This window comes from Hirsutella rhossiliensis, assembly GCF_020360975.1.
Source record: "Hirsutella rhossiliensis strain HR02 chromosome Unknown scaffold00005, whole genome shotgun sequence".
Taxonomy (NCBI): Eukaryota; Fungi; Ascomycota; class Sordariomycetes; order Hypocreales; family Ophiocordycipitaceae; genus Hirsutella; species Hirsutella rhossiliensis.
In genome coordinates, this window is record NW_025408671.1 from 3,263,175 (window position 1) to 3,276,271 (window position 13,097).

The following is a 13,097-nucleotide window of genomic DNA, read 5'->3' on the forward strand; positions in this document are numbered from 1 at the left end:
TCCGAGGAGAGCGATCCGTCTGAGTAGACGACCAGAGTGTGTGGTGGCACTGACCGGAGCCAAATGCGGAAATCCGCTGCTGACTGGTCTTTCGGGGCGGTTTGCAGAGGCAGCGCCTGATCGTCGCCGAAGCGGCGAGGAGGAGAATTGGCCGCCTGCTGCAAGGCAGCAGCTGGTCACTGCGTCGAAGTCGGGTCCGGAAGCCTTCTCGCGGCACCTGGTACTTCAGTTTGATCGACCTGTGGATGACAGGGGGCTTGGGCCGGACTGTACGTTTCGCAAGCGGATGGGCTTCATCGAGAGACTTGAGGCGGGCCGCGAAGCGCATGCGACGCCCTCGAGCAGTTGTATCACCGGTGGAATGCCGCTCTCGATGGAGGGCATTGATCGGCGTCGTCCTCCAAACAGGCAGGATGGCTCGGATGGATGTGTGAAGCGACTTGTTCATCTTTCGGATGAGTTGCTGTATCCCGGATGGTCCTTCTTTGCTGGCTGGGTCCATCGCGGGCTGGTTAATCCGGGGTACCATGCCTCGGTGCCGTGGAGCAGCACCGGTTCGATACATGCTCTTACGGCTCTGCGAACGGCACCGGAAGAGGACCATGTTTGGTGTTTGCCAGACTTTTCAAGTGATAGGCCACGACCTGTGCCTTGGCTGTCCACTTTTCCACGTGTGTCTTGAACGACAGGGTGCTGTCGAGCCAGATGCCTAGCCATCGCAGTGCTCGGTCAGGGCGCTTCTCTGAGTCGCCGTGAAATATAGGCGGGGCAACTTTAGGTTTGCTTCGACAGAAATGCATGACCTCAGTCTTCATCGGGTCGAAGGCGATGCCGTTGGCGGCGCCCCAGGCCACAAGTTCGTTTACATAGCGCGACGCTCTCTCGGCTGTCTTCTCCAGGGAGTTACCTATGCATAGGATACCCGTGTCGTCTGCGTAGCCGAAGCGCCCCTTCGGCTTCCCTAGGCGGTAAATTGGTTCCGTGTACAACAGAAAAGGATGGGCGAGACTGGTGATCCCTGGGAGGCCGCATTGGAGAGGCGAGCTGGGCGTGGTAGTGTCCTGGTATCTGACGCGCGCCGAGCGGTCATGCATGAAAGAACCAGCCCATCGAGCGAGATGTTCTGGCCACCCCTGCTCACGGAGGCGAAGGATCAGCCTGTTGCGGAGGACAGTGTCGAAGGCTCCCTGGATGTCCATAGTCACCAACGTGGCAACTTGTCCGCGGGCAAACGCCTCTTCAATGTCATGCAGCAGAGCGGCAACAAGGTCAACGGCAGATCTCTTCGGGAGAGCGCCAGCTTGTTGTGAATGGAGGACTCCGTAGTGGACGGAGGCCCATGCCAGGCGGCGTGCGATGAGCCGCTCGAGACCTTTGCCTAGGCAGGACAGTAGGGAGATGGGTCGCCAGGCACGAGGGGTCGAGAGGTTCCTTCGGCCTGGTTTTGTTATCATGACTACTTCGGCCTCTCTGAACGGCTTCGGGTGATGGCCGATGGTGAGGCAGCCTTCGTACAGCCGCTGGACGTGGCTTCCGATAATACGCCATACCGCCTTGAGCATTTGTACCGTGATGCTGTCGGGGCCGGGAGACGTGTTTCCTGTCCGTAGGGTTGCGTCGCGCACTTCCTCAAGTGACACCTGTTGCGTGAAGGGAACGGTTTTCGTTGTGTCGACTGGGATCCACGGATCTGGGATGTCGTCGTCCGCCGTGCGCCGCTCGAGCGTCGCCCGCCGTAGGGCATTGGCTTTGTCAAGCTGCGTCTCGTAAACTACATCGCCTACTTGTAGGGGCGGAGGCTGGAAAGCGCCCGGTGATCTCAGCCATCGGACCGCTTTGAATACGGAGGCGCTGTCAGTGAAGCTGTCGATCAGATTGCGCCAGTAATGTCTTTTGGCTCGCCGCACGACTTTCTGGAAGTCTCTCTTTGCAAGCTGGACTTCCCGATTGAAGCCGAGAGGGTAGACTCTCCTAATCGCGCGGTATTCCGCCGCGGCGAGGGCGCATTCTTCTGTCCACCAGGGCGCGCTGCGTGCCCCTTTGCGGACGGGGCGACCGGCGGCCTTGGCTGCCAGTTGGAGAAGTTCCACGAGCGCCAACGCCAGGGAATCAAGCTCTTGGGGAGACGAGGCCGCGGCCGGGATAGCTGTTGCTCCGGAATCGACCATTTCGGCGAAACGAGCGAGCTCGTCGTCAGAGGTGAGGCGGACCTTTCCTAGCGGCACCGAGGCCGGAGCCAGGTCAGCGAGTGTCACGCTGAGCGTGAAGTGGTCAGAGCTGGTGGCCAGGTGTTCCTCCACGACAGCTTCGGATAGTGGTATGTTGGAGAAGGCGAGGTCTATTGTGTTGCCATGTGGGTTCGTTGGCACATCGGCAGGGTTGAGCAAGCTAAGGCCGTTCTCAGAGGCCCAAAAGGCGATGTCGTCACCTCGGCCATCGAGCCGGCCGGTTTGCCAGCTACTGTGTTTGGCGTTGAAGTCGCCTGCTACTAGGCACCTTCCTGGTGTGGTCCACTGGAGGAGCATCTCCAGTGCTTCATCGTAGTGCGGTTGTCGATAGAAGTTTACTACTGTTATGTTGTTGATGGTGAGCCAGAGAATGTCGCGGGTCGCCACAGGCCTCCTCTGATCTGTCATCAGGCAGGGACTCCGCCGGACATAGGTCATTACTCGAGGTCGGGTGCTGTTGTCGTCCCAGCTGTCGACTGGGGAGAAGGTATCGTAGGCTGGGTGGGTTTTGGTAAGACATCGGCCGTCCTTGGCTTCCGTCCACGGCTCCTGGAGGAGCACTATGTCGTATCGTTCAGAGTCGGCGAGGGCAAGGGCGCAGTCATGTGCTGGCGAGATCTTGCCTACGTTAGCTTGGAAGACTCGCAGGGTCTTCTTGTCGCTTTGGTTCACGCGGGGATGTCTCGTCATGGAGATAGTGCAATGGGGCTGATGCGTCGCTTCTTTGAAGGGGAAGCTGGTCTAGATTCGTTGCCCTCGCTCTGAGGCTGAGGTGTCGTGGTTACCATAATGAATGGCGGAGACATGGTCCTGGTCGAGCTTAGGACTGAGGTTTCGCTCCTGCCCCGTGACCTGTCATCTGGGTGCTCGGCTTCCTGGTCGTCGGGCTGAGCAGTGCTCGGAGCTATGGAATTGAGAATCTCGGAGGAGTCTCGTTCTAGCTGTTCGGGTTGGTCTATGCGCTCGAACTGTTGCTTCCGCTGAGCAAATAGTTGGGTGCCCATCTGTCGGACGAGGGTTTTCTCCTCCTTCGTCAGGCGGCGAATGACGCCGTGTGATCGCTTGGGGCGTGCAGGGCATTTCGAGAAATCTGCGGAATGGGGTCCGAGGCAGTTTGCGCACTGCTCGAGGGCTACGCAGGTTTCACCGTCATGGCCGTTCCTTCCGCAACGCTTGCAGGACGGTTGTCGGTCACAGCTGTGTCGAGCGTGGAAATCCCAGCATTTGTTGCACTGGCTGGGCATGCTGGATCTGACGATGTGTCGGGCAAGTCGGCTGGAGCCAAAAGTCTCCAAGGTCTCTGGGTAGGCTCGAGGAAGGACACAATAAGCGTCTTACTCGGAAGGTCGCTTGAATCGTGCCGGCTGGGACGGATGCTGATGGGTGTGAGCCCGGTCTGGCAGGCGATTTCGTCTTTGACGGCCGCCTCGTAGTTGACTTCATTGCCCTGCAAGTCCGTAAGTCTTCGGGGCAGTTGGGCACGACGTACGTGTACCATTTGTGACTAATCTCCACCGAGGTCGCGTCTAGGTCCTCGGACCATTCCGACTGTCGCTGGACGATGAGGTCCCTGATGGTAGCGTCCGTTGTTCGGATGGCCCATCCGGAGTTTACCTTGAAAGCTGCCGGGACCCGGTGCAAGTCGATGCCGACTTTGGCGGCGATGTGGGTCCGAATTGCGTAGCTGCTGTGGTCTCGCGCCGGCGCTTCGGCATCGAGCCGCACGAAAACACGGAGGTCTTCTTTTGGTGGGGCGGGGATTGGTCGTCCCTGGAGACGGGAGATTGGTTGTTGTGGTCGTTGCTGTTGCGGGGCTGCGGCGGCCGTGGGAGTGTGGCCCCCGAGGGGCTGGCTTGCAGGGCGACCGGCGGCGACGCTGCTGTAGGTCGGGGCGGGTGCGGAATTGAGGTCGGAGAGCGCCTGCTTCCAAAAGTCGAGGAAGCTGTTGGAAAATTGTTCCGCAAAGCTGTGTTCAAGGCCGGACGTGTATTGTTTCGCAGTCTGTTCGAACGATTCACAAAGGCTCGGAACACTGTCATTTTGGCGTTGTAGGCATTTGTTTGTTCAACTGCGAGCTTGTTGGCAGCTTCAACGATCGAGACCGGCTGGAGGTTAACGGACTCGGCCGAGCCAGGCCGGTTCGGGGTGGATTCACGCTGCGCTCCTTCCGTAGCGGCGGCATTGGAGAGTCTGATAAGGGGCGAGGACGGCGTCGCCGCCGGTCGCCGAAACGCGGATGTGAGACCAATGGGACGGCTCGCAATGGGGGAACTGTGTCGAAGCTGAGATGCACGGGCTAATCGCGCGAGGTTGGGCGGTATGGACACCCAGATCAAAGGGATCTGGGCTGGCATGCGAGCTCGTGGCAGATGCCATGGCTGCTGCCGAAGCCAGCGCAAAGCGCGGCTGGAATGATTAACGTGCAGTTGTTAGGCGAGTTGGTGGGAAATTGCGCTACTTTCTTAACAATTGCATGCCAAGAAAGTAAGAAAACAGGGGAAGGTGGACTGAGAATGAATAGAAGTTCACAAACAAGGTGTAGGGTAGCCTCGTTGGCGTCGTAGGCCCCGTCGTCTGATATTGGGCGAGGGGCTGAGTCCTCGCGGGCATTGCTAATGCCACGCCCTGCTCATGCAGAACGTCACGGTCCAGATTCCAGAGGCAAGGATCCCGAGGGGGGCTAACTGGCCACTACGGGGTCTAGAGAGTTGGGAACCGGCGTCTAGACTGTGATGAGGGGGGACATGGGAATTGACAAGACCAGTAGGCAAAACGAGAAATGTGCCATGGGGCCCATTCTCCATGGCACGAGTTCAAGCGGGGTGGACGAGGGGCGCATGGATGTGATTGCGGTAAAGCTGGCTCTCCGCCATGACTGCATTGCGGCAGCACATAGATTCCTTTGCCATGTTTGGTGCACCAAGGCACGGGCGAATCCTCCTCTTTCTTGTTTCCCCTTTCCCTAGCTTCGCCGGTGCCGTGGGAAAGATATCTCCGGCGAACAAACAAGGGCCTTGTCGTGTCTCGTGGTTGGGCGTGTGTCGGTTGTTCTTTCGTCCACACGGGCTGGGCGGCTCGATCTCCGTGTCTGGTGAGCATCTGGATAGCGAGGATGCGCATCGAGATTGTGGCCCTCGGGTTGGGAAAACTCCCATAGCGGGAGCACCACCAGGAGGGGGCCTCGGGGGCCTCTTCCAGGGACGTGCACCCGCCTGTCAGCACGTTGCGCCAGTCCAGAGGCACACACGGACGGAGTATGCGCCTCCTGGCCTGCATCCTCCCGGTACATGCTCCGGCACGGCGTGTGGATATCAGGAGTTGTTTTCCGGGCTGGAAACCTTAAAAACCAAAGAAACCATCCGCCCCTTCAAAGTGGCATGATTATGATTATTATGTATGCAAGTGCAGGGAACTCGAATGCGCCTCAGCCTTGTGTGCAAAAGCTCAGAGGTAGGTACAGTAGGTGCTGGCTGTTCTGTACAGCAAGCACTCGCCTGTGACTCGGATGCATGTTGGATGTTGTATAATATGCACATGCGGCATGCAGACGGAGACGTGCAACGCAGGGCACATATCCGTGGTACATACTGTACATACGGTACAGAGAGCTATTGAGATGCACAGAGCGGCGGGCAGCTATGCGGCCATTCCGTGAAACAGTCGCACACAGCCGGCGGGAGCTGCAAGAAGTCGCAGGGAGGGCTGGTGGAACTCGATCGTGATATGGCACCGATGCAGCCCTGGCCCTTTGCGTCCCCTGCAGCGGACGGGAGGCCCTTCCAACCGGCCAGGAAAGCAAGAGAGCCGCGTGTCAAGCTTGGTGGATGAAGCACCCGAGGTCCAATCCCTAGGCTGCAGGAGAAGAGTCGTAAAGGCCGGGTCGAATGCAGCCTCTTTCCCCTCCATGCGTGCCGGGGAGGATGCTGGCATGGCACGGCATGGCAGCTCCGTCGGCACAACGACATGGACTGTCGTGATGAAGAAAAAAATGGTCGCACAGAAGAGGGGGGTGATACTCAACGGCCATTGGCTCAAACCAGAGAGCGGGCATGCTGTCATTTGCTGAGGCGCGATCCACGGGCCAAAACTCGATTCCCGTCACCCGGTTCAGTTTTTCTCGCCGTCTAGTCCACATTGATGTGGCAACGCCCCCAAGGGGGTGAGAGCGAGGAAGCCATGCCATTGGGCGTAAAGGTTTCCAAAAGGAACGGTCCAGGGGCGCAGATGTTTGATGGCTTTTGGATAGATGGCAGGGATCGGAGGAGAGCGGGAAAAAGGTCGACGCGGAGAAATATAAGACCGGGGCCGAGCCAATCCACAACGACGTCAAGCCAAGCCGCTGGGATGGGATCGAGATCTCGCAACCTCAAAGTTTCTCTGGACGAGCAGCGCAAGTATCAGGCAGACCCCCACAACCTCCGCGTTTCTGGGGCGATTACCTACAGTAAGCTACCTAGGTACCGTACGAGTGCCGCAGCACCAGCGCGCCGGACCGACCGACGGGCCCCCCCAATCGCCTGCACAGCGCACTACCCTCCTCCCTACCTGCCCAAGGCGCTCCAACTCCCCAGACAGCTGATTTACCCTCATGCAGGCTTTGGGAGCAGTCTGGCATCGCCGGGTCGCCGCATCGTGATTGCAGAAAGGGCCATCGAGAAGTCGCCGGGCCATCGTCTTTTCGCCTTTCCCGCCTCGCCTTGCTAGTCCACAAATCATGACTCCGTCGTTTTTCGGGAGGGCCATCGTGCGAGTCCAGACACGTGCGTTTGTCTGCTCTAGGCACACACGAGAGCATCCTTGCTGAGAGTCGCGCTGAAACGTGCAGACACGTCTACTGCCAGCCCCTGGCACAGGGAACAGTACGTGGACCATGCTTGTTGTTCGTTACAGCCCTCTCTGGCCGTAAGTACAGTACATGGGAGTGAAGCATTTGAGCAAGCATGTCGCCAGTGCCATGCAGTATAACTGCACTGCGTGACGCACCTTTTCTATATATTGTACATGCGGAGTCGCCAGATAACTTGCAGTACTTACCTAGGAGCTGGGTATACTAGCCTTGGCCATTGGGGCGCGCCGCCAGGTTCAGGATTGCTGGGCTGCGTTGGAGCGCGTCGTGCATTTGTCTGGCGGCGCCGGTCGTGGCGAGGGAGCGGGCGGCTGTCTTGGGGTTTCCATCTTTGATCGCGATTCGGGCTGCTGCCGGCGTCACACCAGAACCATTACATCATTTTACAACGGTTGCCCGGCATGTGAGGTGTGCGGTCTGCCGTGCTCATCTTGGGCGCAGCGACAGCTTAAAAAAAGGGTATTAGGTAATTAGGTGTAGGTAGGTAGGTATCCACTATCTCTATCTTAGGCACTATAGTAGTAGGTATCTACATAAAGTACTACCTTAGCTAAGTAAGATACCTTAGGTACCTAGGTAGGTAGCCTGGCGCAGGCCAGGACAGGGGGACATGGGGCGACAGTACTCCGTACCTCGGAGGCGAAGTACTGCGAGGTAGCTTGCCAGTTGGTGCTTGCTTTGGCCAACGAGCAGTTATTCGCAGTCTCTTGAGGGCGTTTGCTGCATCTAACAATATCACTTGTTTTTACTCCATGGCACTCCTTATCCGTACATCGAGGCACCGAGGCACGAGCATTCAGAGAGGACACATAGGACAACAATGTGGTATCTGCTTCATGTACCAAGTCTACCAAGTCCTCGTAGGTACTTGCACGTACCTTAAGGTACCTAGGTAAGTGGCTACGGATACGTATACAGTACGCCGACTGGCAGCGGCGACTTTCCGTTGTTTCCTTCCCTTGGAACAAAGCAATAGAAGGAGCCTTTCCCCATCTCAAAAAGTCGAGATTGATTGTCTGCCTTTCTGTCAAGCTCAAAGCAAGATCGCCACCGCCGCCGCCGCCGCCCTAACCACCACCATCACCACCGTCACCATCATCATGGTCAGTCGATGGCCATAGAATCGCGAGCACCGCCAGACGAGGCAAGGCAGCGCTCTCCTCCACATTGGGGAGCCCATTTCGACTCTAATCCAAGCAGGGTTGCTGCGCCTCGACGACCGAACTACACAATATTACATCCGAGCACCCACTCTCCCGTCGGCCGAGAACCCCATTCGTCCGTCGGCACACCATGGCACACGCCTAGCAGGCTGTCTTGGGTGGGCTTGACTCGGTCAGGCTCACGACGAGGCCAGATTGGTGGGTACGCGCATGTACCTGGCCAGCAGCAGGTACGCACTACGCCTGAAGCTTCTGGGCCTTGGGTGTCTGTCGGAAGCCAAGGAACGGTGGAGCACAGACTATCGAATAGCCGCACGCCCCCTCGTCTTCGGCCACAAGTCATCTCGCCATCAATGAATGAGTGCATCGCGGGCCCTTGCCAGCATCTGTTTTCCACGCACACGCACACGCACACGCACACGCACACACACACACACACACACACACACACACCCTCGGGGAGCTTGCAGATGGTCTTGGTCTTTTGTGCGTGTGCTTGTGCCTCTTCTCCCCTCTTATCACCACCCCCTTGCTGCCCATGTACACACTCCGGGACTTGGGACGGGATTTACAGTACTGCTCGCTCAAGGGGGCGTGTCTGGACTGGCTGAATGGTAACTAACTGACTGATCTCCCCTCACCTGCCTGTCTTCCCTTTCTTCTCTCTCGCACGTCCACACCACCACCCCCCAAGGCGGCCTTGACTTCAAACGTCCATGTTTACAATCACATCAGCGTACAGTGCAATACACACGCACTCACACTCGCAGTAGTCCATCCCCTTGCCCAAAATCCCCCGACACGCGGCCTGGCATACAGGAACGACGACTCTCAAGGGAGCAACAGAGAGCTTTCGATCAAAGCCAACGCTGGCAAACCGACGCACTGCCGCCACCCCCCTTTAACCCACCACCTCCTTTCGAGTACCCGGACTGGCCCTCGGTCCCCCCCATCGTCATCATCGGCATCATAGCTCGTCCTCCCTCCCTCTCACTCTCTAGACTCTACCCACCTACCCAACCGTCTGTACCCGCCTTGAGCCTGCCCGTCGCGCTTTCGTCACCCCCAGCAGCATTGGCCAGAAGGGTATCCTACGGCGATTTCATACTTTTCTCGATCGCATTTCGTCGATCCCGCTCTTCCATCCATCCTACTCGTCGGTACTTTGTCCGGCAAGCCTTGGTCGTTGCTTCACGTTGCGCCCCTTCGCTCTTCTCCAGACTGCCATCCTTCTATTCTTTGCCCCTTGAACTTGGCCTCGCCTCTCGAGCCATCCCTGTTCTTGGCAATCGAGAGTTCCGATTCAATCTCGCTCCTCGGCCAACCAGTCACCCGTCTCTAGTCCTCATGCTCTTGTTCCTTCGCGTCTGAGCCGCCTCGACGCCTGACCTGGTCCACCTGGATTCTCGCTGCCGCCGATCGATCTATCGGGGTTTCGATTCTCTTTCAGCATTCGCCCCCCCCTGGCCTCGCATGTATATGCCGTACATATTCGTGCCTTTGCTCCATCGACCAGCGACAGACTGGCCCGCCGTTCCACATACAAGCTCTCCCACTGGCCTGCCTCCTTTTGGTATATACGGGACTTGACTGCCCCATTCCGCTTCTCGGACCTTGATCCGTCTCCGTGCCACTACACGGCTTCATCGACCGGCAACAGGTTTCCTTGCTGCGCACCATACGAGCATCGAGCATCCTCACCCAAAGCCACCCAGACAGACACTTCGCCCTACCGATTCTTTGACCTCGCTCAACCCGTGACCTGCTCAGAGTAGATGTTGGCTCTTCAACTCTGTTTCTTTCACCGGCCAGAGACTTTTCCCGCCACCAAGTCAATCGCAGCCGACCCGGGTTCGGTGTATCATTCGGCTGGATGACTAGAGAACTCGAGGGCATCTTCGCAGAGTTGGGGTTGTCCCAATATCTCGACTCCTTCATCGACCAGGGGTTCGATGCATGGGACACCATTCTGGACATGGACCTGTAAGCTGAAGGCGCCTCGTCTTATCGACTTGGATCGTTGCTGACACTTTTTCAAGGGATGCGTTGGGAGTGAAGCTCGGCCATCGGAGAGTATGTCGATGGCCCTCCTCGCACTTGGAGGAAAATCCATGGCTAACATTTTGATTCTGCTCTCCCAAGAAATTGCAGAGACGCATCGCCAACGCGAGGGGAATTGCTCCCAGCGTGTCGCTGGCATCCACCAGCAAGCCATCCGCCGAGGAAACCAAGCAAGACAGCCTGCGGCGCGACAACAGTCGTCCCGAGGCCGGCAACGAAACCAGTGGTGTTACGAAGCGCAAGTACCGTCGACATCCAAAGGTTCGCTTTCGCCCCCTACCCCGACGTCGGTCGGAATCGATGTGTTGTAGGCGTCCGCTGACTTTAGTCTGTTGTAGCCTGACGAGCATGCTCCCGAACGGCCTCCCTCGGCTTATGTTCTTTTCTCCAACAGTGAGTTTCCGCGCGAGCGAAATCATATCGACGTGATCTGTGCTTAGACTCATCTGCAGAAATGAGAGACGATCTGAAGTCTCACAGTCTCACGTTTACCGAGATTGCGAAGCTGGTGGGGGAAAATTGGCAGAGCTTGCCACCCGCGGAGAAGGAAATGTATGAAAGTCAGGCGAACGCCGCCAAGGAGAAGTATCATTGCAGTCTCGCCGCGTATAAGAAGACGCCCGAGTACCGCAAATATGCGCAGTACCTACAGGAATTCAAGGAGAGGCAGGCCAAACAAAGCAAAGGTTTGTCGAGTGGACTTCGACTCCAATCGCTCACTCACATTTACTGACGTGTTCGCATCGAAAAGTCCACGATGCGTCAAAACGGCCGAGGCTGGAACCTGCCAGACTCCGTCACGGCAGCACAAGCAGCGGGGTGACTCCGGGCGGGGCGACGTCTAGCGGAAGCAGGAGCGGGAGCAGCAGCGAGAGATTGCAAGGTAGCGAACCTCCGCCGACGCGGCATGAAAGGATGAACTCGACAACCTCGGTGGCAGGATCCCAACACTCGTCTACCGCGCCAACACCCATGTCGTACGCCAACTCTGTCGATGAGGGTGGGCTATCACCGAGAATGGCCAACTTCGACACTGGTAGCCCCCGAGATGTGCACCACCGGCACTCGCGTCGCCAGCCCTCTTGGGCGAGGAGGAATCGGGCTGGATCGGCTCACCAACATCATCTCCCTTCGCTATCTGACATGCTGGATAACGGCACGACGGCCGCGGACACATCCATGACGGATGTGAATGCGCTCGCAGCCGGGGTTGGGGGATCCAGTCAATTGCGCCTGGTGGCAGACGGCCCACCCGTCTTAGCACCTGCACGAGTGCCCATTCTACGCCACGAGCCGTCTTCGAACAGCACCGTCGCATCTCGGTGTTCGACGGGGAGTTTCGGCAGGAATCCTGGCGAGGGTCCGCTACCGATTCATGCGCTCCTCGCGGACCGAACCATGTCGGGAGTTGGAGAGATGGAAAAGCAGTCGGCTTCTGCCAACAAAGCCGTCGCAACCCGCAGCAGTCCCCAGAAGTCCCCGCCTAAATTACGCGGGCCAAGGGGCTATGGTACTTTTTCCCCCTGGTCCGAAGTGGTATATTCGGGGCGGTAGCTAATGCGGGACATCAGGCTTCCAATCCGAATCATCGGCTTTCCAGAAGATGAAGTTTGTGCAGTCAAGAGAGGGCGATGTGCTGATGACGTCGGCTGATGCATCACCCCCTGCTCTCGCTCCCGGCAACAGTGGAAAGAGTGGATACGACGGGATGAGTGCCTTGTTGCGAGCTGGTGAGATTGTTGGTAGACACGGCCCAAAGTGACGGCCTTGAGAAAGGAATGTTGGGGGAAAGAGGAGGGCCAAGTCGGACGGCCTTGCCCTCCTGATGCCTCATCAACAGACACGATCCTTGTTGTTTTTGTTTTTCACTACGATTGGGCGAGACTTGTTTGATACCCACGGACGCGGAACGACTGCGATAACCTGGAGCTGGTAGGGACATGATATCTGGACTTGTCTGCAGGAAGGCGGACCACTGTGAGGCGATTGGCGTTTGGACCTCGGCGGACCTTGATGAGTTTAGTCGGCCGAGAGGTGTACTGGGGGGAAGATTGATTCGCCACGGGTGCTGTAGGATTACACGGAGGGGAAGCGACGGCGAAGAGACAGAGGCAAAGGTGATGATGCACATAAAAACTGGCCAGCCGGGTTGCGCTCGCAGACGGCCGTCTGCCGCTTTGCCATGGCCTTGGTGAGAGTCCCTGAGAAGGGATAAGTATGGATGGCAATTTACCAGACCGCCCTTGGTGAGGAAAGATGAGAACAAGAAGAAACAATGGGAGGAGCCCCTCTTTATATATGCATGCGAGACATGAAGTTGGGTGTCTGCGCTCCTCTCAGACGGCGCGAGCCCTGTGTGCCGTTGGCGCCGCTCTCAACGGGTTTCCAGGTGGGGTGGGTTAGGGTTTTTAACCTCGCCTTTCGTCTCCACGTCATTGTGCGTCGCTCGCGTGGACGAATGCGGCTATGGTAGAGTCGGGAGAGAGACTCGGCCATCAAACCACCGTCGTCGCCGCTTCAGCCAGGAACTCGTGGAAGGCATCCGTCGCCTGGTGTATATTCGCAGCTGTACCTTGAGCCATGCCCCCGGCCGCGCCACACTGTCTGCCCCGACGTCTTTCTCCCTGTCTCTTCCATTCCTGGCATGTCATGAGCCGTCACCTCGTCCCATCATGCCCCGTCGCAAAAGCCAACAATCAATCCCCCTCCCAGCTTGACCCCGTCTTCTTAAGGGGTAAAAACAAAAAGACGCCCGAGAGTCCCGCGCATCCATGTTCCCACAAAAACGTCTTGCCTAGA

At 57.8% G+C, this 13,097-nt stretch overlaps 2 protein-coding genes across 2 annotated transcripts; one reads left to right on the top strand and one right to left on the bottom strand.

Moving 5' to 3' along the window:
* Positions 1-569: 569 nt before the first annotated feature.
* HRG_05708 (endonuclease-reverse transcriptase domain-containing protein) lies at positions 570-4,604 on the bottom strand (the record flags this gene model as incomplete). The annotated part of the gene is made up of 8 exons (XM_044864179.1): positions 570-709; positions 923-961; positions 1,142-1,158; positions 1,210-1,478; positions 1,551-2,846; positions 3,014-3,479; positions 3,718-4,194; positions 4,384-4,604. 8 exons carry the CDS (start codon positions 4,602-4,604, stop codon positions 570-572), a joined length of 2,925 nt encoding a protein of 974 aa, XP_044720711.1.
* Positions 4,605-10,110: 5,506 nt separating this feature from the next.
* On the top strand, positions 10,111-12,060 carry HRG_05709 (HMG (high mobility group) box domain-containing protein; the record flags this gene model as incomplete). The annotated part of the gene is made up of 8 exons (XM_044864180.1): positions 10,111-10,220; positions 10,277-10,310; positions 10,380-10,559; positions 10,637-10,691; positions 10,751-10,984; positions 11,050-11,454; positions 11,503-11,808; positions 11,870-12,060. 8 exons carry the CDS (start codon positions 10,111-10,113, stop codon positions 12,058-12,060), a joined length of 1,515 nt encoding a protein of 504 aa, XP_044720712.1.
* Between the last annotated feature and the right edge of the window lie 1,037 nt (positions 12,061-13,097).